We start from the raw sequence: 24,982 nt of genomic DNA, 5'->3' as shown, positions 1-24,982 counted from the left end.
TTAGGGCCCTCCCCCCAACTTATGATTTTATAGCCAATAGGTGATGAGGTTTATTTGCATACTTCCAACCACAAAAGCAGCCGTGGAGTGGAAACAGGGTCACACTCGACTCCTCCACCTCCGAGGAATCGTGCCACTTGCAGCTGCCCTGCCTCCTCTTTGCAGGACTTGCCCGGCCCCGGACCGCCGCTCGCGCCTGCTCCCGCCTCGGGCTCGCTCGCTATACCGTCAGTCCGCGCCCGCGCCCGCGCCCTGCGGTTCCCGCAGCCGGACGCGCCCGAGATGGAGAGCAAAGCGCTGCTCCTGGTGGCGCTGAGCGTGTGGCTTCAGAGTCTGACGGCCTCCCGCGGAGGGCTGGCCACCGCCGACAGTAAGTTTCGCGCGGAGACTGCTCTGTCTTTGCTGAAGCGGCTCCGTGGCCACCTGCACACGCTGTGAGAATGGGAAGGAGGAAGCAGGAAGGGGCTGCGATGCGCGCTGGAGACTCTCCTAGCCCGATCGCCGTCCCCGGGAGAGTCACCGGGGTGGGATCCGGAAGGGGCACGGGGGAAGTTCTCCCTCTGATCTCTCTGGGGCGTCTCCCGGCTCCCTTTTCTCTCTCTCCCGGGTTCCCGCGCTGTCCCCTCCACCCGGGATGAAGACGAGCTCCCCGGCGCCCTGGCTCGCCGGGACGCGTCCGCCGAGGCGAGAGCGAGGGGCGGGGCGAGGGAGGCGGGAGGACGGCGGTGACCTGCAGTAACCCCTCCGCTCCGAGCAGCCGCGGAATGAAAGGCCCGAGGGGCAAGGTGACCCTGGCTTGGCCTTGGCCGAAGCTCAGCCCCCGCCAGTGAGAGCGCTGACATAATGCGGCCGGGAAGGCGGGTGGCGATGGGGGAGGCGGAGGGGAGGCGTTGATTGCATCTTAGAAGCACGGGAGACTCAAGCTCTCCGGGTGGAGGGAGGAGGGAGGCCCACCGCGGGGACGCGGAGTGCTGGGGACGCCGCGTTCTGCACGCACCGGGGTGCCAGCGAAGCTGTCCAGCTCCCGCTCCTGCACGCTCCGCTTTTCTTAGCGCCCAGCAAACCTAGCGAAGCATTGACTTTCCTGAAAGCGACCAGCAGCCTGTGGCCACTGACTTGGAGGTTGCCAGGTTTGCACTTGGCTACCCCTACTGTCCTCCGAGCTAAGCCCGGCCCCGGGCGCCCTGCCCCGCCGTGCGGTCGCGAGCACGTGGGGCTACTGGGCGCCGCGGGGGAAGCCACCGGCTGAACCCCAGCCACCGCCGGGGCGCCGCCCCCGCGCATCAGGGTGAAGGCGTCGAGGCCAGCTGTGAACTCCTTTATTGCAGGGAAGACGGTCGCCCAGCCCGAGACCTGCCCACAAGAGAGGCAGCCTGTGTAACTTGAACCTTGGTTCAGTTAACACACAGCCGCAACTAAAAGGGCCACTGAAGCAAGTCATAAAAAGAGGCAAATTTTTCTTTTCTCTTCCTTGGTGGAATTGCAGTGAGGGCGCTGTCCCCTGGGCGTGCTTTCAGACTGCACGTCCGCAGGGGTTCAAGTTATAGCCGAGTCGGTCCCCGATTTTGCAGCGAAACGTTTGGTTTATTTCAGCGCTGAGTTGTGAAATAACATTTTTGATAGACTTAAAAAAAAAAGTAGATTCCATCAAACTGATTGGATAAGAGAAGTATCCTTTCTGTCAGATCAGTTTGGGAACACCAGAGGTTCAAGTAAGAAAGCCTTGGGGAGGAGGGTATGGCTCAGTGGTAAAGTGCATGCTTAGCACGCACGAGGTCCCGGGTTCAATCCCTAGTACCTCCATTAAATCAGTAGATAAATAAACCTAATTACCTCCCCAACAAAAAGCAAAAGCAACAACAACAAAAAAGAAAGTCTTAAACATCTTATGAAGCAGCAAGCGCCCCTGGATAGTTTTACACTGTCCAAGAAAATGGTTGGAAAAAACTCCAAATTCTTACTGCAGAAAGTGCACCGTAGGGTAATGTTGCTTTGACCAAAACAACAGGCACAAATATGTGCCACCCACAGCGAAGCTCCCTGGGCTGGGCAGTGTCACCTGTCTGAGTTCTGTTTCCTCGGTTCTGAAATGAGGAGTTTGGGTCAGACTTGACGTTCTCTTAGGCCCTTCTAATTCCCTACTCCTTGATGTAAATGGACACGGGCGATGAATGAATTCAGCTGGATTTTAACCAGCACGCTTTTCCTGGTTGGAGATGCTTTGTAAGGGAGGAATCGTGCTGAAGTTGATTTGAAATTAATCCCTCTCAACCTTCTGTCCCACTGTCACTCTCCGCGCCCCGCCCCCACCTCTATTATCACAGCAACTTTCTGCCCCTTTTCTCCTCCACATTGAAGTAGGAATGTCAGACGTTCCGAGCGGAACGGTACACGCACGAGTGCAGGAATCGCAGGCAGCACCCGCTCTGGGCTCTGGCTTGACTTGTTCATTCTCGATTTCTTTCCAAGAAAAATACAAGGATACAGGCACTGCCCTGGGGCTCTTTGCTCTTGGCGTCCCCACAGCCTCATTAGGACACTTAAAGAGCCCAGTACCTGCATGTCCGTTTTGCCGGCCATAGTGAATCTCTAGGCTAACGTCTGAGTGGAACGTGATGGGGTGACGACAGTGAGGCAGAAGGCACCACCTGCGCTTGGGCTGTTCCGTTTAGGACCTCTATTTTTGCAAACAAGTTATTTTAAAATAAAAATGAAAAGTGAATCCGCTTGTTAGGTAAGTCAAGTGCATTGTCTTCATTGGAAGAGCTGACAACACCAATCGATTCAGTCAGATAATATTGATTTTTCCCCCCAAATTTGTTCCCCTGCCCACTGGTGTTTTGACATTCTGCAGATGCTGCCTGCATCAGTAACTATGACCATCAGCCTCAGAGAGGAGATGAATTACTGATGGAAGTTCTTTAAGAGTGTGTGATTGTGTGTGAGAGAGAGGGGGGAGAAAAAAGAGGAAGGAAGTACAAACGTCTAAGAGACTCGCATTACAATTGAGCTCTTGTCCCTTGTGTCTTCATATGAACGTCACTCTTGTGTATCTGATAACTATGAACTGCCTTTAGCATATCTTTCCTGGGATTCTCCGCGCTCTTCCTCTTCTAACAACAATAATGCACCCTCTATAAACTTACCTTTAACATACTTTGCCTTCTCAGCCTGATTTCATCTCTGCGAGATATTATCCGTGTTAGGGTAAATTCCTTGTCTGATTGCACACCTAGGTTTTCAGCTATCTATAATTTAGGAATGAAGACTACATAGTCAAGAAATGCATTAACCTGTTAACTTGCCTGGTGTCCCCAAATCTCCCCTTAGTATTTGAGAAGAACAGGTTGGATGGTGTGGTGGTACTGATATGACAAGTCAAATTCAGAATAGAGGCACTTATAAAGGAAGGCACCCCCCACCCCCCAACTATTCTAAGGTAGACTTGATTTTTAAAGGGATCTGGTGCAAAGTCCTCCTCCTCTTAAAGGGATAAGGGCAGAGTCATTATGTCATTTGCAGAGTCGTTTACGTGTATGAAAGACAGTAATTTCCTTAGTAACAACTGAGTCAAATCCGTTCATCTGCCAGCCAGGAGCAACCCCACTGTGTTTATCAGTGCAACCAGACACACTGACTGACCCACAATCAGGGTCCACCCTTCTCCCTGTCCCTTCATGGCTTGAGTCAGTTGCGTGAGGGCTGACGGGTTTGGAAAGCACACGCATCTTTAGACTGCCGAGGCACCCTTGAGGGATTGCAAATACCACTAGTGTGGAAATTCCCGTTATACCACCAAAGAGAAGAAGCGACTGACTAAGCACCAGTAGCGTTTATGATTTCATGCATAGAACCGACATAAAATTGAAAACATCACGTCGCACGTAGAGTGGTACTATCTTCTTGTCCAAGGCTCATTATGCTTTCTGTAACTTAAAATGAAGAAGAAAATCCATGAAAAATGAAACAAAATTCTCCAGATACAAATACGCTTGAGAATATATGAATTCAAGAATTATTTTTTTCTTCACAAGCTATGCACCCAACAGAAAATGTTGGTTGTGGGAAATTGAAGCTCTCAATAAGTCACACAGATAATCTGATCCAAGATCTATAGACTGAATAGACTTTTTCATAGAAATGTACAAAGCCAGCCTTAATAACTTCAAAGAATATTCTTTGTCATTTCAAAACCGCCAGCAACACCAGAGCCACCATGTTGCATAATTCTAGGAAAAAATAGGCTAGAAGTGGCTGGTGTCCTCTGGAGTTGTGCAAGGCAACAATCTTAAATATTAGACAAAGAGGTGGTGGGCGAGCTCTGTCTGCCAGATTATTCGGCTTCTTTCTGCTTTAGAAATGTTGCTGATCGACCACGTTAAAATAAGACTGAGAGAGGAAATACGAGTTATTTGCTTTGGATGGGGGTGGGAGGGAGTGGAACTAATTTACTTTTCCATTTTCTAAAGCGCTTTCCAAAGATAAAAGAGCTTCTTGGGCAGAATCTGGAAGCGGAGTCAGATTTTTAAAATCTACAATATCTTTTTCTACCATCAGATAAACAGTAAGGCCATCAGAGTGCTTGCTGGTTAGGAAGGAAAAGGAAGCCCCGCATCCTCAGATAAGATGAGACGCAGAGCGTATCTTGGTGGGTGGGTGGATTTCAAGCGCAATTCTACCGGGTGGAGATGAAAATCAATAGTCTGTCACAGTCTTTTATTTGAATAAATTAGCTTAGAATGTTTAGGTGCTAGAGATTGTGTGTGTGTGTGTGTGTTTGTGTGTGTTCAACTTGTTGCATAATCACTTAGCAAGTAACCGCAATATTGTTTCAGGAATTTTGGAAAATAATTAAAAAGGGGAAAGTGGCCAGTCCTCAGGTAATTGTATTATAAGCGTGATTCCAACGCCAATGTGTTAGCTGTCCTATATCTTTCCTATATTTATTTTCAGCCTGACTTTTGCAATGTTATTTGAAATGATGGAGTTTCAACTTCTGAGTTTGTAAAGAGAGAGGAAGTTTAGATTAAGAAATTAGAAGCATTTCTAAGCAAATTCAGTGATCTTCCGAAGGCTTTTAATAGTGAAGTCTAACACGCACGAGTAACCACCTTCTTATTGTGACTAGATAAGCTTTTTGACGTTTTAAACTTGAAATAAGATAACTTCCCTTAATACAACTTCCCTTTAGTGTGCTTGCTTTGTAAAAGAGTTTGATTTTATTTGTAATAAAATTTACTTCAAGTGTTCACTGTGACAGTATATGCACTGTCTACAAATACTTTGTGAAGATTTATCAACGTTTACATTTATTGTCCAAAGAGTCAAAAGATAGACCAAAGGTCTCTTTCTCTCCTGACTCACTTTGGGATTTACTATGAAGGACCAACATGAATTCTTTCCAAAAGCACCTTTACTGTAATATTTTAAGCTTTCACTTTGTGTGAAGACTATAAAGACATCAGTGAGAAAAGAAATATTGGGGAAAAGAATTAAGCATGGCTCATACATGGCACAGATATTTCTGAACAACCCGCTAAATGATTTTTAAAAATTATTTGAACTGCTGTATCCTGCCATGAGGGTGAGAATCATCTCATGCAAAATCTTCTCCGTGCTTCCAAATTTCCTTATTGCTAAAATTAAAAAAAGTAATCGTACCAGTGAAGAGGAAGCAGTCTTCCGTCAAACGAGCTGTGTTGTGTCATATTCTGCGGGAAAGCGTGCCTTTGATGCAATCAGAGATTTAAAGAGGGTGCAATCGCATATGAAGTAATTGGAACTATACGACACGAGAGTCAGGAGCCAGTGTCCTCCAGAAGAATGAGCTTTGACCTGGAGCCAGAAGACCCTGGTTCTGGTCCCCCGTCTCTCTCCCCTATTAGCACCAAAACCTCAGCCAACACCCTTAAATTCTTACCTTGTGGGAAGATTAAATTAACTAAGGAATTCCCAAATAGCCGTTCTCGAAATGGTATACATCACACACACACACACACACACCCCTTGATTGAAGGAGAGCTGAGGGAAAGGATGGACGACACGGGGGAAATCACTACTGCTGAACTCGGTCATTTTCAGGCCGCCTCTGTCAGCTTTGAGCACCACTGTGGGGTCAGTCATTGTCCTGCCATCCACATTTATTTTTTTGTTTTTAAACTTTAGAAACAACAATAGCATTGGTGGTGGTTGCCCGTGAACCTAAAACGTACTGCTCCAGCAGATAAAACACTCGGCCCTCCGATTAACCTCCTACCCAATTTTTCCTTTTCAGGCATTACAGAACGAAGTGATTTTATAGACATCGAAAGTAAATTTGCTCTGAGGACCCCTGAAGACACAGTTGAGGACACTTGCCACCTCATTCCGGGAGTGACAGAGTCTGTGGCTAATTGTCACTTCAATCATAGCAGCAAAACCTTTATGGTGATCCATGGCTGGACGGTAAGAGAGGCTCTGTAGGAAGGAGCAGATGGACGTGGCCCAGGCATTCTGCCTGGCTTGCTCTGGTTGTTGGGAACCCATGATGGGCATTTCTGATGGCTTTGCTTTAAAGCTGAGTGAAGGCAATTTCGGCTCGGGGTGGGGATGGAGGAATCTGAAAGACCCAGGGGTCCAGGGGTACAACCTCCAGACTGTGCTAGTCTTCATTTCGCCCTGGTCCCCCGTTGGTGCCCTCAGACCAGCCACTCTCCTGTGAAGCTCTGTGCGAGAACAGAGCAGAACGCAGCTTGTCATTTAGAGAAACTGGGGGAAACCCGGCAGGATCTTAATTCTCCCAGTGCATCGCCAAAGTCCCCTCCTGAGGAAGACAGCCTGAGAGAGTGAGGCGAGGGCTGGGGGCGGAAGGAGGAGTGGGCTCCGGTTCTGGCTTTACCATTCGCCAGCTCTGGGATGTGGATCCAGCCACTTCGCATCTCTGGGCCTCTACTGACTGAACGGTGAAACAATGAGATTAGGCTGGAAGTCCCTCCACTCCTGACGTCATCCAATTATAAACGTTAGGGAGCTTTTCCACAATGAAAGAAGGCGAACCAGGGAACTGTCATGCGAGATGACTTAAAAAGGCGAAAACTGTGGTTAAACTTACTTTTAAAGAATATAAATAAAGTAGTTCTCTCTGAATACGCCAGATAGTCACTGGTGCAGGTCTTAGCGACGACTTGAGTTGGTTTTCAGTATTTTCAGCCCCTAGTGATCAGACATTATTACTTGTTAAAAAGGACTTTTATAAAATTGATGCTTAAAGAGATACCAGCTTTCCATCATGTCAGAGTTTGTCAATATGGTAATGGATACTAAACTCTAGAGAGGTGAATTAGCGAGTGACTGATACACTTCCAGTCGTGTTTCTTTTCCTGCATAACTTAAGTGTCTTTGCTACTAACAGTGTAAGACAATTGTTACAACTTTTACAGAGATGAAGGCAACTACTAACAGAATTCACAGGGATGATTATTTTAATAAAAATCATCTATCTCCTAGAGTCAACAAAGCAAATTACATATGTTATGATAAAATTACATATTCCAATTCTTAACATAAATCTTTTTATATTTTGAAGAGGCTTAAATTTAAAAAAAAAGAATCTTTGGTGGTTTTAGAGACATTTTGATTGTATATAAACACGGCTTTTCAAAAAAAAAGATTAAGCTAAATAAGCATTTATATGACAGAAGTAAATTGAATATCTCGGGCATCTCAATCTTATTCTTGAGAGAATTTTATAATTTAGCAATTTTTGAAAAACACATTCTCACACTAAGATGGCGTGACTAACTGGTATCAGTAAAGAGCGCCAGCTTCTACCATTAGCCCTGCTGCCCGGTGAGCCCACCTACATCCTTCTCATTGTGTGTCCTGACATTTTGAGGCCACTGGCCGCGGGACGAGGTGTCATCCTACAGAGCTGGTTGCTCTGTGCAGTAACTCATCCAGCCACGCTGGATAACTGATCCCCGCCTATTCAGTGAACGCCCGGGCTGGTTCAGTGGGACCACCCGGTGCAGGGGGCGAGGAGGGGTTCAGTTCAGCTGCGTATTGGAGAATCAAAGATTTTAATCATTGGTACTGATATAAGGATGCTCAGAGGAAAAGAACTAGGAAATAATACCTTTTCAGAGTTGAAGAAGGCGGGTACTCAATTTTCCACCCCTTTGTTCAGGGCGCCTTACGTTGAGTTAACAAAGAAAAGATTAGATTCATTGTTAGGCAGTTAACAGAAGTTAGCAGTCACTGGAGGAGTAAGTTGGGAAGTTGGAAAGTTGGGAAGTTACTTGCCCTTCGACAGACTGTCCAGCCTGGAAACCCTGAGAGTACAGAAAAACTTATAATAGGGGCCAAGAGCAAACAAGCTTTTCCTGACTTACCTGAGGGAGGCAGCTCAGGCCACAGGACTAGGGGACGTGAGGAGGCTCTGCAGTTTGTCATGAGAAACCCAAAGGAATGCTTGGCACGTAGTGTGCACAGGACACATCCCAGAAGGCAGTTCGGACACAGCTGCCCTGGAGCTTGGCCACCTGCTTGTGTGGAAGCACAGGGTTCCGATTGTGGTGTTGGAGGTCCTCAGCCCCGGCTGAAAGGAGGGAAGATTAATGTTGCGTTCTGAAGAAATGACATCATCCTCTCTGAAAAAGCAGCTGCACAGGGTGGCCAGCCCTCAGCCTCCCAGAGAAGAGAAAGTGGGGCAAGGACCAAGTCCTTAGGGTTTTGTGATGGGTAGGAACCCCAGCTGGTTCCCTCAAAGACCCAGGCTGCACCCACCTGGAAGCAGCCTGACTAAGACATGGTCAGAGAAGATTCACGCATGGTCCTCATGGGCTAACCTCACCTTCGAGCCTTTTCTTCTTTGTTTCCTCTTCAGCCTTCAAACAGCTTATAGAGCTAGCATTTTGTCCCTGCGAGTAGATTGGGAGCAAAAGTCGTCACAAGAAGAAATTTAGGAGGTGGAGCGTAACTTCAAGATCATCTGATGCTGACCCCTTCGTTTTGTAGGTGGCTGAGTAAGATTAAAGCACTGCCTGTGTTCGCAGAAGTCACCAGTGGCAGAGCTGGGATTAGAACCAAGATCTCCTGAGTCCCAGGCTAGCTTTTTCCTTCCGCCGAACACAGCAACGTGGTGGGAAATTGTCCAGATTTTTAGCATCAGGAGTTGAAGCGAGAGCTCATGTTTGAATAATTTTAGCCTAGAAAATAGGCAAAGCGAAATGGAAGCATGATCTGAAAGAACCCACTGTCTAAGATCAAAGTCTCAGATGACATCCCTCGGTTTGGGAATTCAAGAGTCTTTACTTTTTCTCCGGGTGTTACTCCAAGACGCATGCAGGTTTTACGGGCTCCCCCTTAAAATCTGCCTTAAGGATGGGTTTCAGGCCCTTCTGGGTCAGTTGAGTAACCTTTACTGCGGCTACAAGGTGGTCTGCTCTCAGGTCATATCAGGAGCAAGTAAGGTACACAGCAAGGTCCTACCGTACAGCACAGGGGACCATGTTCAACACCTTGTGATGGCCTGTAGTGAAAAAGAAGGTGGAAAGGAATACATATATATGTATAAGTGAATCACAACTTGTGATTGTAAATCACAGTTTACCACATCGTAAATCGACTATACTTCAATTTAAAAAAAAAAAAGGAGTGGGTATATTTGGGGATTTAAATCAGGTTGGTCCTATGTACAGTTTCCTGGCAGAACGGTGTGGAGTCTTATCATCTGAATTTTTAAATGTGTTTCAATTATTTTAAAGTGAGCATCTTCACAAAGGTGCCCACTGTCTCCTCTCTGATCGCATAAATTGAAATCCTACGTGGAGTTCTTTTGACTTTGAAGTTGGGAGCCTTTATCAACAAGAAGCAAAGAACTAACAGTTGGCAGTTGGCTTATCTCCAAACAGGATCACTCTAAAAATTTAGGAAATGCGATTGTTAAATCCAGTTAACTTGCACTCCGATAATTTGAGAGAATTGTGAAAAAATCTGAGCTGAAACTAATGTATTAAGTGATTGCTAAACAAACTTACTTTCTGTTAGAATACATTAGTATGTTTAAAACTTTTTTTTTCATTATCACATCAAAATGTTGTAGGTAAATCACTCTTTCTAAGACAGAAGGGCATTCTCACCCCCCAAAATAATTCTGTTGGGAAACATTTATCAGTCCAACGGAAAGTATTTAAACTGAATTTCTTTTAAAATAGTCTGTAATTCTGTTGAAGATTTTTAGCTTATTCAGACTGAGCTTTCTTTTTAATACTAGACATTATTGACATTTTATTGGATTTATAAAGCATGCCTTTAGGATTAAAAGCGTTGGTAAACCCCCATCTCCCATTCCTGAGCTCAGCACCTTCCTTCTTTGACGCACTCAAATTTGCCTCAGAAGGGGCCGGCACAAGGCTCTGAACACTCTTGTGCTTTGGTTTCTGTGTCTGAGTCAATGGGCTTCCTGCAGGTTTTTGGTTTTTTGTTTTTTTTTCCCATTTAATGTAGGTGCATTGGGCTGACATCTGTAACACGTGGTAGGTGGGTATTTTAAGAACGCTTGTGTCGTCCTCTTCAGGTGACAGGAATGTATGAGAGTTGGGTGCCCAAGCTTGTGGCTGCCCTGTACAAGAGGGAACCGGACTCCAACGTCATCGTGGTGGACTGGCTGTCACGGGCCCAGCAGCATTACCCGGTGTCTGCGGGGTACACCAAGCTGGTGGGAAAGGACGTGGCCAGGTTTATCAACTGGATGGCGGTAAGGCTGGGGGAAGGAGCCTTGTACGTCCGAAACAGATCTCTTGGCTAGAGCTGGACAAACGCTGGTCTTTGTTAGCCACTGACATTTTCTGGGTCAATTTATATCTTCAGAACAGGCATGGACATTATTTTATAATTTAAGCATTTTTGGAAAACATTATTTTATAAGAATGATAGAACTGTAAAGCCCGCAAGGTGTAGTCCTGCCCTGCCCTGTCCTTTGATATTTTCACGGTGAATAGATTTGCTGAGACCAAGAACCAAGTGGGAAGCACAGAAAAAAGCTTGTTATCTCAGGGCAGAGGGAAGATGTGTCCTGCCAAGTCCTTCCTGCCAGTTGGCCGCCACGTGGAAATTGTATCCTGGCTCTGACCTGTTAGAATACTAATCTCTTGGATGAAAACATTAACAGTGCTTATTCCTTAGCGTGGATTAAGGAGCCAGATTTTTGCTGCGGGTTAGGGGAGCGATGGAGTTGAGCTTGGAAGAAAACAGCAGAGAAATCTGTAGGGTGTGAGGGGGCCGAGGGTCAGGACTCTCTGAGGTCATCTGAAAACTACCTTTGAAAAGAATCTTGGGGAAGATTGAAAGGAAGCTAATATGCTGACAGGGCCAAATTATTTAAGTCAGATGCCCAGAGGTAAAAAAAAACAAAAACAAAAACAAAAACAAAAACAAAAACAAAAACAACAAGCTATGTTTATGGGGTTAATGATTGAAAGATAAAGAGTTCTTTTCTTGACTCTTTTGATGACCAGGAGAGAGCACTTGGGCAAATCAGATACCTCCCTGGACCTCTGACGTCTCTGTTGAAGGAGGAGGCTGGACCATATGTGTCTGAGGTCCCTTTCCCCTGTAACATTTTCTGATTTTAGGTCCTTGCTTGGCTACCCTTAATAAAGTGATGCAGGGTATTTAGACTGGGGATAACACGTTAAAATTAAATACATTTGTATATGTATATGTGTATCTCTATATACACATTTATCTATCTATAAATAGATGCATACACATATACAAATGTTTCCAGATGCATAGAAATTTAGATTTCCACATTATTTCTAGTTCAGATGTATGGAAAAATCTGATTTAAATATGTTGTTAAGGAAAGAGAAAGTCTCAACCCTTTAGTATATATTCCTCTTATCGGTAACAAGAAGTTAAAATAAGTAGAATTTTCAGTTGAAAAATTTTGAAACAATGTATTTGTCTTGTTTCTTTTAGCAATGATATTTTGCGAAGAACTGTAAACCCCTGTTTTCTTTTCCTCTTCCAAAGGATGAACTTAACTATCCTCCGGACAACGTCCACCTCTTGGGGTACAGCCTTGGAGCCCACGCTGCTGGCATTGCAGGGAGTCTGACCAATAAGAAGGTCAACAGAATTACCGGTAAGAAAGCCGGGCCATGCCTCTACCACAAAAAGAACCGAGATGCCTGTCATTCTGAAAGAGAATCAGAATGTTTGTCAAATACCCATATGTGAGCAGTACTCCTCTGGGTGAGCCTGGCCATCTGATTATCTCGTGGGATGGCTCTTTTTCTGGAGGAAGATCAAATACAGGCCCTTGTTCTCATGGGCTTACCATCTGCTGATGGTAGAAGAGGAACAGGGCAAAGTTAAACACAGAGAGCCCAGGGCTGTCTCCGAAAAGCTAGTTTCCATCCTCCCCCTGCTCTGTACTTTGCGTCGTGACACATACATCACTTCTCACATCAATACTGGGGAAAATTTTTAAAAAGGACCAGCACGATGGGCCATTTGGAAATAGGAGGACAGGCAACCAGGCCAGTGGTGATAGATGGTTTTTCCAGTGAAGGGAGGACGAAAGAGCCCGACACGGTTTAAAAGCTTTCCAACCAGGTGCAGAAATAATTTAGCAAAGGGATCAAGCCATCCTGAGTGAAGACTGTCATTTCATGGCTCGTTTAAAAAATTAGCCAAATTTTGTCTGAGGAGGAGCTAGGCCTACTTTTACGAAATCTCAGTGAAGATCCAGTTCCTATTAGCATAGGAGCTACTGAGAATCTACGTGGCTGCCGGTTACGGTCAAATAATGAGCCATGGAATGTGGAGGAGAGACTGATGGAGACTGAAACTAACGGGAATTTGAAAATCTGTGAGGACTCTGTGTTTCCCTATGAAGGCCTGGACCCAGCTGGACCCAACTTCGAGTACGCGGAGGCTCCAAGTCGGCTTTCTCCGGATGATGCGTACTTTGTGGACGTCCTACACACGTTCACCAGGGGGTCACCCGGCCGAAGCATTGGGATCCAGAAACCAGTCGGGCACATTGACATTTACCCTAACGGAGGCGCTTTCCAGCCGGGGTGCAACATCGGGGAAGCTATCCGTGTGATCGCCGAGAGAGGTTTTGGAGGTAAGCATAACTTAGACGTTCGCTGAATGCAAGTTTTATTCTTAACTCTAATCGACTCGGTGTCCCACCCGTTCTCCACAGGGATGTGGTTTGAACACACACATTTGGCCGAGGAATGTTCTGGAAGACGTCTGTCCCGTTCAGCCTGATCCCCTTAGCACTTCCCGTGGTCAGACACACATTCCACCTTCTATTGATTGTATTGTAGGCTACATTGAACACTGCCCTTGTGGTCATAAGGGGGGAAAAAGGTGATATTTAGACAAGAAAACTGCACTGCCCTTAAGAAAGTGTTATCTGGCCACATGGTAAGCTTTGAGCACAATTGCAAAACCAGTAGAGTTAGCTTCAATTTTACTGAAAGTAAAGGATGTGTTGATTAGCCTAAATTTCTTTTGCCAGCCTGTTAAGGAGATGCACAAATCAGAAACACATCACCATTCTCTAACAATGAATATTCCAGATTTTTGAGAAGAAAATAAAACTCAAAATGAGCTTTTAATATTTACTTTAATAATCTTGTTAATCTTCTGTTAATTTGATGATTTGTTTTAAGGGACTTTGGAATACTTTGTGGACAGTGGGACCTACCTGTGGTCAGTATGCTCAGGTGTGCTGGGCATATGGTATAGAATTTATAGTATCATGTAGCTGTTTTCAATTGTTGTAGAAACTTATGGTGACAGAGGGACTTGCATGACATTGTGATTATTTCTATGATGCATTTAATGTAAAAATCATTAGCAGTGACACATCGCTCCATTACACATAGAATCTATGATAAAATACTGTCAGTTTAATAATTATGCCCTTTAGGATGTGGTTTCTAGAAGTACGTTTCTGGAAGCATCTGGAAGTATTATATGCTTTCAATATAAGAGAAGGGCATGATAAACCGGGGGAAATCGACTTCCAGCTTAGAAGTCTCTTATTAAAGCTTCATAAACATACTCACATATACAAGACAGCAGAAATGTTCCGTAAATTTGCAACATTGACACTCTTGGGGGTAGAGGAGGAGCTGCCACCAGGAATACGTCCTTAAATAGGACCTACAACCCGGGAGTCATGGGATGAGATCTGAGGTCATTTGATTCTAAAGCCACACCTGAACTGTTTCAGGCAGGCAAGACGAAACGCCCCTTGTGGACTGCCACGGGGTTGAAACGTTCTTCGTGTCTCTCTTTCCCCAGATGTGGACCAGCTAGTGAAGTGCTCCCATGAGCGTTCCATCCATCTCTTCATCGACTCCCTGCTGAACGAGGAAAACCCAAGCAAGGCCTACCGGTGCAATTCGAGGGAGGCCTTTGAGAAGGGGCTCTGCCTGAGCTGCAGAAAGAACCGTTGCAACAACCTGGGCTACGAGATCAACAAGGTCAGAGCCAAAAGAAGCAGCAAAATGTACCTGAAGACGCGCGCGGAGATGCCCTACAGAGGTAGGCTGGGGACGGTGTCCGCGGGAAGGCTGACTTGCTCCCACTTGTTTTAATCACGCGGGTTGCATCACGTGTACTGATTCTGCCTGTTGCAACAGAGATGCTAAAACAATGTTACTAAACTCAGCCCTCACGTGCATTTCTGTTGGTAGAGAGGAGGTTGTACTGATCCATTTCACTGATGCTCCTGATTCCCACAGCCATGCGTTCGCTGCCCTGTGCGGCAGCCTCGTTTGCCACCACCCTCTGTCCTCGTGACCCTTGGCACGGGCTGCCGCGTCAGTACCAGGCTCAACGTTAATTTGAAACCGTTCATCCAGGATCAGCAAACTATGGCCCACGGGCCAGATCCAGCCCACCACCTGCTTTTATAGATAAAGTTTTATTAGAACACAGATACAGATACACTAATTCGTTTCTGTGTTGATTGAGGCTGCTTTCGTGCCACCACAGCAGAGTTGAGTATGACCCACAGAGCTTGAAACATTTACTGTCTGGCCCTTTGCAGGAAAGGCTTGCCAACTCCTAAAGACTGCTTTACGTGAAAGCAAGAACCACCTGCATTTTACAATACAGCTGTTCCTGGGAGGAGAGAAGACACTCAACCTTCTAAGATAGTCCAGTTTTTGGCATGGATTTGTTGACAGTTCAATTTCAAACTTGGCAGCTTGTTTAGAGCAAGGCCTGCAGGAAGTGAGGGAGGGACAGGAGAGGAGAAAAATCAGATGAATCTGGAGAGAGGGACTAATATCAGAAAGGCTAACTTATGTGGAGTCCTGGTGGACACAGGAGGGACGAGATGGCATTTAAGAACAGTTCCCCAGGGTCAAATATATGTGATACAGGCACTCATTTTTAAGGTGGCTTGTAAGCACGGAGGGGTGCATATGGTGGCCCAGAGGTTTGGAGCACCTGTAATGCAAGGGAATCTTGTCAGCAAAGAGGGAATCCTTAGGTTAACCCTGACTTTTCGGAATGAGGGAGTGTGTGTGAGGTGCAGAGGAGACCGCAAGCTCCTGAAGAGCTGGACAGGGCACACTTGTGCCCAGACGTCCTCATCCGTGCTCTCTGGGGGCATTTCCGCAATCCGGGCTTCCCCTGCACTGGTCCATGGTGATGCCTGCAAGGGCTCCGTTTAACCCAAACTGTTCCTCTTCATCCTTTAGTAGCTGTGAGCTGCCTCTCTTATCCCTTAACCCCTCTCCAGTCCCATCTCCTCGGGGTTTCTGGTAGAGATGGGGAGAGCAGGAGGAGGTGTGAAAGTTTAAGTACCTGCTTCCAGAGGCCCTCCCTAATACAGAACACTTCAGGAACTGGCTGTCTTTACGGCCTCACTGGTGATTTAATGAAATGAGTTTTGTTGTGAGCTATTTACCGACTCTGTGCTGGACAGTGGGGGATAGAGGACACACATGATCCTCTGACCCTCTGGGAGGTCAGACATGCCTTTGAGACGTGAAGAAACACCGTTACATACAATGACACAGTAGCAAATGCCAAATCTGCTTGGTACAGACGCTAAGGGGCAAGATGGCTGTGGAAGGGTGGAGTTCATGGAGAAAGCTTCATGGGTATTTTGGCCTCTTGGTTTGATCTTCTTAGTGCCCCAACAAAGATGACTGCTTTCTTTTTCTTTTTCTTTTTTTTGAAACTGTTTTGTTTTGTTTTGGGGGTGGGGAGAGTGATCAGGTTTATTTGTTTATTTATTTAATGGAGGTACTGGGGATTGAACCCAGGATCTCGTGCACCCCTAAGCACATGCTCTACCACCAAGCTATATACCCCCCCCCACCAGATAAGTACTTTCTAGGACTACCTGGCAGTTCGGATACACCTGGATTCCTCCTGCCCACTGCAACCATACTTTTCTGCAAGGGAGCAGAATTCAAGATCTGAATTTTCTAGTCGTGAACACCGTACAGACACGAAGAAATCTTTTCGAGCCACACTTGCGGCCACGTGCGCACACTTCCTGTTGATCACTAATAAGTGATCGACATGAATAAGCGTCAGTTGTTCAGAACTGCCTGCTTCCTGGGGCTGTGGTGTTTCCATAAAGACTGATCAGAGCGCGTCCTGATTTTCTCCCTACAGTCTTCCATTACCAAGTAAAGATACATTTTTCTGGGACCGAGAGTGTTACCTACACCAACCAGGCCTTCGAGATCTCTCTGTATGGCACCGTGGCCGAGAGCGAGAACATCCCCTTCACCCTGTGAGTAGCCACGCGGCATTTCCTCCGGCATTTCCTCCGCCTCGCGGGTCTATCACGGCCCCGCTAGCTGCCCTGCCCATTGGTCTGAGGAGCAGACGATGCGTAGGACACCTAGAAAAAGGCATAGTCAACAGATTTTTTGTTTTTAAAGCTGTCTGGCGAAAGATGTTCATTGGAGTGGCACACAGAATAGCATAAGTTAGAAGCAAACTTACATGTCCAAAACTGAGGCAATGGTTAAGTGAACTGTGGCTTAACAAATCAATCCAGTCTCTAAAAACTGTGATTTTAGAAAGCTAGGTAAAGCATGGCAAAAAGAAGGGAAAACTTGAAGTCAATAAAGAAAGAATCGATATGACTGAAAAATTGTGCCGAACACTGAAATTTGACACAACATTGTAAAATGATTATAAATCAATAAAAATGTTAAAAAAATGAAATAAAATAAAACTAAAAAAAAAAAAGAATCGAGAAAGTTATGTAGGTTACCACTGTAACCAAGTGACCATGTGTTCACAAATCAATACAGACTGGAAGGGAATATATGCAAATGAAAATAATGCCTCTAAATGATTGACTTAACGCATTTTTTTCTCTTAAGAATTGTGTTAAATAGTTCATATCATTAGGAGAAAAGCTGGAATACGTTAAAGGAGTGTTGAAATCTTTTGAAATATACTAAATGCCATTAACAGTCATCTTGTGTATTTTGATAGACATTTTTTGCATTTTTAAAATATCGCCCAAACAATAAAGCTCTTTACATCTTAGGAGGAAGAAAAAGGGGGGAAAAAAGCAAACCCTAGTTCCCAGAACTAACCAAATATGTTGATCTTTTTTTTTTTTATTCAGGCCTGAAGTTTCTACAAATAAGACGTACTCCTTTCTAATTTACACGGAGGTGGATATTGGAGAGCTGCTAATGTTGAAACTCAAATGGATTAGTGATTCATACTTCAGCTGGTCAGACTGGTGGAGCACCCCCAGCTTTCCTGTCGAGAAGATCAGAGTAAAGGCAGGAGAGACCCAAAAGAAGTAATTAAATTAATTTTTCTCTGTTCACTTTCAACTCACTCTAATGTCACCTAGAAATAGTATTTCTGGAGCCTCCAACATTCAGGTGAAACTTCAGGAAGCTTTGCCTTTAAAACAATATTACCTGGTTAGTTACACCTATCATTTCTTAGGAGAATTATTTCATTACCATACAAAGGGAGGAGTAGTATTTCTGCATTGCATGGAAAGAAAACGTAAACCTTGAATTGCTACAGTTATTGAGTGAGAGCTGAGATTAGAAGTCAAGAATCTCAGCTTCTTGGAAAAAAAAGACACTATGAACTCATCTACAAAAGAGAAACAGACTCGCATACATAGTGAACAATCTTATTGGTAACCGGGGAAAGGGGGCGGGAAGGGATACATTTGGGAGTTTGAGATTTATAAATGTTAGCCACTATATATAAAAGTAGATTTTTTAAAAAAGTTTATGCCTGTATAGCACAGGGAACTATATTTACTATCTTGTAATAACCTTTAATGAAAAAGAATATGAAAATGAATACATGTGTGTATGTGCATGACTGGGACACAGTGCTGCACACCAGAAACTGACACATTGTATAACTGACGGTACTTCAATTAAAAAAAAAAAATCTCAGCTTCTTGTGAACACTGTTTCCTGCAAGCACAGAACAGTTATGCTGAGAACCTCAGGGATGCGACCTCGACATCCAAAAATTAAAGCCAACCTCTTCAAGGAGGGGGAAATTCCAAGAAAATCTCATCCTGTCTCCCCCTCCCCACTCCACATACATTTATAAAATGAATTGCATAGAGAACCCTATTGGATTTCAAGATTTTACACTAAATATATGCTGGTTTTGCTACCTATAGTGTCCCATGATTGGAAGTGACAATGACCCTTTAAATTAGGATTAATTTCTTTTTCTCTTTGATCATTTTCTTTTATAACCAAAGAGGGAAAACGAGAGAGATTGTGGAGGGAGAGGCTACACAGAATATTTGTTTCTCCAGCAGGGCCCGTGGAAGGCTGGTTTGCGAATTCCCTGATGCAGACCCTAAGGGGTGGTAGAGCTGATCCTGTATCATCTTTTGGTGAAAGGCTGGTGATTTTCAGCCTGCTCCAGGCAGTTTGCTCGCCTATATTGATCAACTAGCCTTATTGCTGAACAGTGGGTTAAGCCCTCAACCCTCTGATTCAGATGTGCTGCTGACCAGAATGGCCAGAGTATAAACAGTTAATTATTGGAAAGAATCATACCAATCAGCACGATCATGTGGCATTTAAACAGCCCTGAGCAAACCATTTAGTTTTGAACAGTTGGGTTTTTTTGTTGTTGTTCTAATACAGTGTGTTCATGTCCACTGTCTTCCACAGGGTGATCTTCTGCTCCAGGGAGAAAATGCCTCATCTGCGGAGAGGAAAGTCACCTGTGATATTTGTAAAATGCCACGACAGGTCTCTGAACAGAAGGTCTGGCTGGTGAGCATCTGGGGCTAAAGCTGCCCGGGTATCTCGAACTTGTGTTCCGAGGGATGTGGCTTCATGTCCTTCACCTCTGAACTCCGGGCTTGATCTGAGCCTCCGGCTGGTCTTTCTTGAACGTTTTGGATACGCGCTGCACCTCCATTTGCTTTTGGCAGCCCCTCCTCTATTTTCTTTCCCTTTCCGTCCTCTCTGCCGGTTCTGACCATCCCAGGTGCGCTTTTTAGATTTCATTTTACTTCTTGAACGACTGCAAAATCTCCCCTTCTACTTTGTCCTGTACCGCAGCCCTGATCCCTTTGCAGACCCCGTGTGCAGAGCACACGGGACAAGTTAGTGGCTGTCACTGTGGCTGGGGGTGCAGCTCCTCCCAGGATGGACCCCGGTGGGGTGCCAAACTTCAGCTGCAGCCAGAGTCCTTCTTGATGCTCCAAGGGCCAGCGGATTTCAGAACACAGAGCCACCAAGCATCCGTCTCAAAACCCCCGAAGATGGAAAGCTGGTGGATTGAAGAGTTCAGGGGACACTTCTCTTTCCCATCTCAAAGCAGCTGCCTGGCTCTTGTCTGCCTGACCTTTACGGCTAATCCACTTGGCAGCTGTCAGCTGAATCTTTCCAGAGCGTCAGTGCTAAGTAGAGACTGAACATGTGACCTTCCCCTTCCCCTCCGGAATTCCCAGAGTATCCCTCTTTCACTCCTCCCCTCACCCACCCCGTCCAAGTACTCGTGCGTTATAGGTGTAAAGGGAGAGAGCGTACTTTGTATCATACAAGCGACACAAGAAACAGTGGGAAAAGTTGGTTACAATGTCACCTGGAGATAGAAAAGCCTCTTGCCTTTGGTCTATCCTCTCCCAGTTAGATTTATAGACAGAAGTACAAAATAAATATTGCCTAATCAGAAAAAGTGTATTAAAGACGTTATGTGGAATATCTCTCTTATTTTTAATCTCTTTTTAAATTTCATTTTGTTTTTTTAACATTTTTTATTGAGTTATAGTCATTTTACAGTGTTGTGTCAAATTCCAGTATAGAGCACAATATTTCAGTTATACATGAACATACATATATTCATTGTCACATTTTTTTTACTGTGAGCTACCACAAGATCCTGTGTATATTTCCCTGTGCTATACAGTCCAATCTTGTTTACCTATTCTGCATTTTGAAATCCTAGTCTGTCCCTTCCCTATTTTATAGTATATTTTACCCATGGCTAATTATGGATGATAGCAAATTAGGAAAAATAAGCAAAAAGGAAATAAAATCATTGTTATTCTCACCCAGGGGCGACCCCCAATTAATACTTTAATTTATATTCTTTCAGACTTTATGCATATATAATATTTATATTTTTTAAATTTTTACATAATGGCTTTATGACATATGTACTCTGAGTGGCAAAATGAAGCCATCTGGATTAAAAATATTAATGTAAGGACACTCAAGATAAACTTGAAATGGAGAATTGGGGCAGGCGGAATAACTGAATTTTTACCTGAGTGGAGACTGTTCTAAGAAGTTCATTGCCACGATTTTTCTCATCAAAAATCTGAGGCAATTTCACATTTGCTCTAACTCCTGGAAAGCAACTCCTTTATGAAGTTTCACACATGTGTTTATGTCCCGTGCAAACGTACACAAACACACCTGTGCGTGCATTCTCCCCACGTCATCCACAACTTTAAATCTACATGTGACTTTCAAAACAAATCTAGGAAAATTAAGAAATAACTCCAGCTGTTGATAAAATATTTCTGGTCATATTATTTATATCAGTTATAAGACTGCATCCGAGTTAGTCTAAGGATACATTCTTTGTCAGATGATAAGATTACTGAGAAAACAGATACTTAGGGAGCCTTTTGTTTTTACATGTGAACTTTGTCTAGGAGGTAATTATGAATCAGATTAATAAACTTCTGCAGTTTCTCGCCTCTGTGACTAAATTAATCAATCCAGTAAAAGCTTCTCTTTCATCTTCACGTATAACTCTAAAAGTCTTCTACGGTAAGAAAAGAAAAAATGGGCATTTTATTTAAAAAGTGTTTGAAGTAAGAAATCTTCCTAAATTTTGAAATCCTTAGGCTCCGTCCTCTGAAAATGATGCTCGTTGTCAGGACGTGGCTAAGTAAATACTCAAGTGTCTTTCATTCCTGTGAGCCTCCCACTTCCTCTAAGCCATTATCCACATTTGCCCTGGGTTTATTCTCACAACCTTTGTCCCCAGCTTCCAGTCGAATACCTTCCCGTCACGAAGGTGGGGGGGGTGGGGGGAGAGGGTTGTAAAACCCAAAGCAGGTAATAAATTGCCTTTCTTCCTCTGCTTTTTCTCAGAAACTGGGCGAACGTACAGAAGAAAGAGCAGCACATGAATTCTGTGAAGAACGAAGTAACTTTTCCAAAAGATGCCCAGTGCTTCGGGCGGTTAAAAGTGAATTTTCCTAAGTATCAATGCCAGCGATAGCCTCGTTAGTTATTTCAGGAGATGGTCTCAGATACTACAAAGTGGCTAATTCAATTTAAGGAGCACAGTGGCCAACCAGCACAGTTTCCAACATTAAGAGAGAACAGATACGAAGAACATGGCATTCCGTCCTTTAAGAAAGAAATAAGAACTGTTTGGGCTCTTGGTAAAATAGTAAGTCCTCTTTATGTAGTAAGTTTGGCCAGAGCCTAAAATTGATTAGAATCTCATCCGTTAATTGGAGTCCTGCATTTCCCGGACCGATACCCTCTCGAAGCGTTCTCAGTCAAAATACAGAGCGTGATTATTTTGTGGCGTGAGTCGGACCCATTCACTTACCTGTCAAGACACCTACGTTCTTGGAATGATTCTCCGCTTGCCACTGGGGTGTAGCTCAGGAGTTAACCAGGAACTGGTGACTTGGAGAGAGGAATGGAGAATGGGGCTGATGAAACCCTGAACCTTTAAACACTCCCTGTGGTTGGTTGCATCATAACCAAGCTACAAATTCAAGCAGATATAAAATTTAGATCAGTTGCACCTTAATGGGCTTTGCAGTTTATTGCTCAGTCCTTCCCCTTCCTTTTCTTGCTTTGTCTCAAGATTATATTTTAACAATGTTCCCTGGGTCGGCGTTTAAAATGAGCTGGTTATCACCAGCTGACACATAATTTTAACTATAAAGATAATTTTGTTACCAGATTTTCCAAGTCACAGTCACAGATTTGAAGTCCTTCAACATAGGATGGTTACTATTCAATTTTAGGCTCATTTCAGCCATGCTTCAGTTACACTTTGAGTATGTGTCTTTCTTCCCTGGTTTTGATTAAGAAGCTATGTATTCAAGGTCAAATTTTGCATCATGCAAAGTCCTACCAATTTTAGACAAAGATTGTTTTGACTAGGTAAAGAAGTGGAGAAGTTACTGGGACATATTCACAGGCAGTGCTTAAAACCATCGCGAGCAATTAGAAGAACCCCCAGTTGCTATAATCATATGAGATACCGTGAGAATTGTTGTTTCTAACAACTAGTCGAGAGCGAGTGAACAATTATTTATAAACTAGATCTCATGTTTTCAGAATGCTTTTCTATATATTAATGTGCAGTGATAAAGAAATCAAACATCTCAGAGGCTATAGCTGGGAATCCAAACTGTGAATGTGTGTGGGTGTCCGAACACCAATTCACACGTGAAGCCCCACATGTATGATTACTCCTCAGCGTGGCTTGGCAGGTAAACGACCAAGAGACGAATTGGAGCACGCTGGAGTAGAAATTGTTCCAGTGGTCCCAGACGCTCAGCCCTTCCTCTGAGAAGCGTGGTTGTGCCCGTCCAAAGCGGGACGGATGTGATGATTGACATTAGCCAGCGTGGAATGAATTCTCTTTAAAAATAAAATGTTGTGCGATTTGTTGTTGGCATCCCCCTTCATTGTTCATTCATTCATTCTCTGGATTTGGGTTTTGAACAAGGGTGTATGTTTCAACTTAGGAAAGCAGGAATCAGATTGGTGGACGGCCCTGGGTGCTCTGGCTTTACTGCGTGTATCAGGACCGCTTTGGCTTTAAATGTTATTTATTAGCTGTAAATACATGTGTGTGTGTGTGTGTGTGTGTGTAAAAGGAGGCTGTACATATTGGAGAGGTCGTTGTGGCTATCTGCATTTATAAACATTTGGTGCTAACTTTGTACGTGTTCCTATCAGTGATGGTCTCACTGAGCTAACTTACTCTTATGAAATAATACAATAAAATGGGCGTAAAAAACTCCACAAAACCTACTTACCTATGTGAAGAAATGGACTCTGCTTTTAATAAAATCGACAACATTTTATTACACTACTAAGTCATTATTTTGTATCATTTAACCCGCCTGAAAAAGAAACTTATTCTTAGGGCTGATTCATTCAGCAAATTTTTACTGACAAACCACTATGCTTAGTAAAAAAAAATAAATAAAAATAAAAAATATATATACATATTTGTTTCATAGTGCACATCATATATATATTTTTGTATTTATATTTATACAAAGCCTTAAAAATCCTTTACACTATAGAGAAAAATGATATAGGATTTTCCCTAAGTTCCCTAAATGCACATGACGTTCCTTCCCTGCTGGAGGCTTTTCCACAAGTAAAGTGTTAGGTTCATATAAAAATATCTTTGACCATTTTCTGGAACACAGTGCCTCTGTCTTTGAGCGCTAATTATTAGCTACAAAGTGAGTGGCATTTGTGCAATAAAATGAAACATTCGGGATGGGAGGGTGCATTTTTTAGGCCTTAGCTTTGGGTTGTCTTGATAATGAAAAAGAATAATGTAACAGCCTGTCCATGTAGCTAAGTACTTAGTACTTAGTACTCCTGCACCAATTTCTAGAGCACGACTTCCCTTCTGGGACTCAGAAGGGCAATTGGTTTGATTCTCCAGCCCACACTTTCTTCATTTAAAGTAAGATCCGAGGAAGCAGATATATTCCAGGGACTTGCCCCACACCACGCTGCTTCCCCTTCTTAAGTGTGTATGAAGGAGAAAGTAGGTGAGAATTTACTTATGCCCCGTCATTCCATTTCCGTTAAGAGCAATCAATCCGGGTTCCAAATACCTGACCAGCCGCACGCCCAGACTCCTGATAGCATGGGGTTTGTTGATTCCTGCTTTGGGTCCTTTTCCAGGTTGGGTGGAAGCCAGTGCCAGGGCTTCTAGACCGCAGGTGGCAAACCGAGTCAGCCAGTTCCTAAGCTTTTTTCTGCGAGAAAGTAACGATGCTCGAAAACACTAAACAACAGACAAACGTAGTTTCTGAGGAAACTATCCTGAGGTCTGTTGATGAAGAGTGGTTTTTTAACACCTTTATTGTGGTCTGGTTCCTGTACAGCAAACTGCACATATTTCAGGTGCGCAATTTGATGAATTTTGATAGACGTATATACATCCCGGAAGCCACCATCACAATCCAGACAGCTTACATTTCCATCACTCCCCAAGAGGTGCGATTTTTGAATTCCCAGTTTATCCCTTCCCACCCTCTTTACCTCCAGTAACCATGAGCTTGTTCTTATGAAAAGAAATTCTTTACCTATCATGTTCCCAGTGTGTGCCAATGGCCAATTTCATTTCTTCTTCTTTTTTTTTAATCTGGACTTGGCTGGCCATACTGATCATGGAGTTTTGATCTCAATAAAATGTCAGATGATTAAGGAATACGGTCAATAATATTGTAATAACTTTGGAT

General features: G+C 44.1%; 1 protein-coding gene across 1 annotated transcript; it reads left to right on the top strand.

Annotated features, from left to right (window-relative positions):
- Nucleotides 1–23,586, top strand: LPL (lipoprotein lipase). Its single transcript, XM_006203266.4, has 10 exons — nucleotides 1–370; nucleotides 6,275–6,444; nucleotides 10,556–10,735; nucleotides 12,016–12,127; nucleotides 12,884–13,117; nucleotides 14,311–14,553; nucleotides 16,648–16,768; nucleotides 17,621–17,803; nucleotides 19,167–19,271; nucleotides 21,612–23,586. Coding segments are annotated over exons 1-10 (1,437 nt in total). The 5' UTR covers nucleotides 1–282; the 3' UTR covers nucleotides 21,613–23,586.
- Nucleotides 23,587–24,982: the final 1,396 nt, after the last annotated feature.

The sequence above is a fragment of the Vicugna pacos genome, chromosome 31 (assembly GCF_048564905.1).
Source record: "Vicugna pacos chromosome 31, VicPac4, whole genome shotgun sequence".
Lineage (NCBI taxonomy): Eukaryota > Metazoa > Chordata > Mammalia > Artiodactyla > Camelidae > Vicugna > Vicugna pacos.
Note: the sequence above shows the minus strand (reverse complement) of the source record. Positions and strands in the feature narration are given on the sequence as shown.